General features: G+C 44.0%; 1 protein-coding gene across 1 annotated transcript in view; it reads right to left on the bottom strand.

Moving 5' to 3' along the window:
- Rbm20 (RNA binding motif protein 20) overlaps nucleotides 1–2,680 on the bottom strand; it is a 210,715-nt gene extending 208,035 nt beyond the window's left edge. The window contains exon 1 of the mRNA XM_031390667.1: nucleotides 2,583–2,680. Coding sequence (XP_031246527.1) covers nucleotides 2,583–2,602 — 20 coding nt within the window. The 5' untranslated portion in view covers nucleotides 2,603–2,680. The remainder of the gene's footprint in view (nucleotides 1–2,582) is intronic.
- Nucleotides 2,681–2,986: the final 306 nt, after the last annotated feature.

Below are 2,986 nucleotides of genomic sequence, written 5' to 3'. Positions count from 1 at the left end.
CACCCCATCTCCATCCCCACGCACCCCACCCCCACTCCCATCAACTGTATTATATTGGTTTGTTTTGATGATTAAACAAAATTGGTCAGATATTTACTCAGAGTGCTACCCATTATAACTGTGTGTTTTAAATGATAGTCTTTCTGTTGTTCAGAATAAATAGTAAGTGAAAAAAAACAAACAAACCTAAGAACATTTCTTGGATTATGACTAATCGTGCTACAGTACATCAAACTATCTTTTAATCAGCTAAATACTATCTCAGTTTTTAAAGTAACACCAAACATTCTGTGATTAAGATGAAAGTACCAGTTTATTATCAGTTCTGTGACTCTGAATAATTAAGCAAAAATTAATCTTATATCCTATTCGCTTTGTAGGGTTTCAGTGAATCAAAGTTCTCTATCTGAAGCATCTTTGAATGTAGCCACCTGCACTCTTTTCTCTCTTGCCTGCTTTCTCCTGCTGGCAGTCCAGGAAGAGTAGACTGGCCACAGAGACAGAAATGGAGAGTCAGTCATTCAAGTGACAATCAGAGCTGCCTGTGACTTTGAGAGTCCAGGCAACCAGTATGGGAGGGATAGCCTGGGAACTCCTCTAGGGGTGTGGACTCCCAACCTGAATATGGTTCCCAGAATTCATATCTGGCTATTCACAATCGGCTGTAAACACCCAGCTTAAGGATCTCCAACATCTTTGGACTTCCAGAGGCACTACACAAACATTCACATACCTCCACACACATAAACATGTTCAAAAGATAAAAATAAATCTAAGGAGGAGGGCAAGGATGAGGGGGAGGGAGAAGAAAAGGAGGAGGAAGAGGAGGAGGAAGAAGAGGAGGAGAAGGAGGGAGAGGAAGACAAATCCACCACGTTAGCTTTAGCTCCTGGTTCGGAAAGGGTTCATTGTCAGTGACATCTGGAAGCGGGTCAGGGTGGAGGTTGAGGAAGGAGCATCCTTTGATCCTCCCTAGGGCTTCAGAGGCATTTACCCAAAATTAGCTCTTGCTTCCCACCCCAAGCATGGAAGTTCCCCTTCTCCCACCCCTGCAAGTCTCAGCCTACGCTGGCTGACCCCCAGTGAGACAGGCTTCTGGGTCTGTGTCCCCAGGCTAAGGAAGACACAGGTCTCCCTGAAGACTTCTGTGGCTTTGCAGAGTCACAGCAACGGGTCAGCGAAGAAGACTCCTGCTGGGGGTTCTGTCCATTTTTAGCTCCATAAATAGTACACATTCCCTGCCTCCGGGTGCTCAGCCCACTCCCTCTGAGAACACACAGACAGAAATGGATTAAGGGAGCACTCTGCTAAATGTAAACACCCATGAGTCCAGTTGTTTTCAAGGTCCAGTGGCCTCCTCTGCACCTGTTGGCTTCCTCCTCTTCATTCAGGCTGTGTGAGACAGCCAGTCTTAGGTTGGATTACAAAGGCCACAACACGTGAGAAACCCTCTAAGCCACTTTTGCTTCATGCTCCCAAAAGCATCAGCGTGCCGTTGGAGAGGAGAAAATTGTACATTTGGAGAAAATAACACAGCGGAGCTGGGACTGAATGTTAGGGCCCTGGACTGCTCAAGTCTGCTTTTTACTGTTCCCACACTATAGGCATGGGGCTTAATGGTCCCTCAGACTTACGACCACTGCTGCTCCAGGACCCAGGAAACACATAGAGATGGAAAACCAATTTTTGCTCAAAGATACGTTAAATCTTTCCACAGCTATTCCAAATGAGCCTGAAAACTAACATTTTAAAGCATGTAAAAAGAAGTTTAGCCCTGGATGGAGAGATGGCTCAGTGGTTAAGAGCATTGGCTATTTTTCCAGAGGACCTGAGTTCAATTTCCAGCACACACACACACACACACACACACACACACACACACACACACAGTGGCTCACAACCATCTATAATTCCAGTCCCAGGAGATTCTACTCCCTCTTCTAGACTCCAATAACAGGAGCTACACAGACATCATCTATATGTGTATATGTATATATATGCAGGCAAATACTTACACACATAAAAACAAATAAAATCTTCTTCCCCAAAAAGAAAGAAATCTAACCCCAATAAAATCAAACTACAGGAAAGATGATTCAATATAAATAAAGTAATGTTATCTGACAAAATTATTCAATAGAGAATGTAGGCTGCTCATATATATATGTATATATATACATATATAATATGTACACACACATACATCTCTAGAGATTAACCAAAAAGAAAAAAATAGACCTGAGAAATAAAAAGAACCTATTAATCTTGGAAGAAAAATAAAATAAGAATTCTGTTTTGGGCCAAGATAGGATAACAGAGACTAGATTTAGCCTCTTGCCTGAAATGACCACAAGAAAAGCAGAATCAGATATGAAGCAACAGGGTTCCAGACACTAGACATGAGGGACCAAAGAGCGACAGTCCCTGAATGAATGGCAGGCATGCTAGATGAGCCCCATCACCGATACACCTCACTGCCTCAAGGTAGCTTCTAAACCAACATCTAAGGTGCATGCTCAATGGCTCTGTAATACATCATGCCCAAAAGCAACTTGGGAAACAAAAGAATTATTTTAGCTTACGCTTCCTGGTCACAGTTCATTGCTGAGCAGTGTCATGGCAGGCATTGAACAGGAGCAGAGGTGGGAATCCTAGAAGAAGGCTGCTCACTGGCTTGCTCTCAGCTTAATGCTCAGCTACTTTTTCGATACACCCCACTTGCCCAGGGATAGTACCACCCACAATTGGCCAGGCCCTCCTACACCCATTAGCAATCAATGCCCCGCAGACATTACCACTTGCCACGTGATCAAGGCAATGTCTAAAATGAGACTCCCGTAGATAACTCTGGACTGTGTCAAGCTGAGAGCTGAAGCTAAGAGATAAGGGAGTTGGAGTGGAGCCTAAGTTGAGTTGGGGACATGGAGCTGACAGTCTTGACAAGCTAGAGTTCACAGGACTGAGCACCAGAAAGACAGAAGTGGAC

Source organism: Mastomys coucha, unplaced genomic scaffold (assembly GCF_008632895.1).
Source record: "Mastomys coucha isolate ucsf_1 unplaced genomic scaffold, UCSF_Mcou_1 pScaffold21, whole genome shotgun sequence".
NCBI classification, from domain to species: domain Eukaryota; kingdom Metazoa; phylum Chordata; class Mammalia; order Rodentia; family Muridae; genus Mastomys; species Mastomys coucha.
The sequence above is the reverse complement of the archived record's forward strand: the minus strand, read 5'-3'. Positions and strand labels throughout refer to the sequence as shown.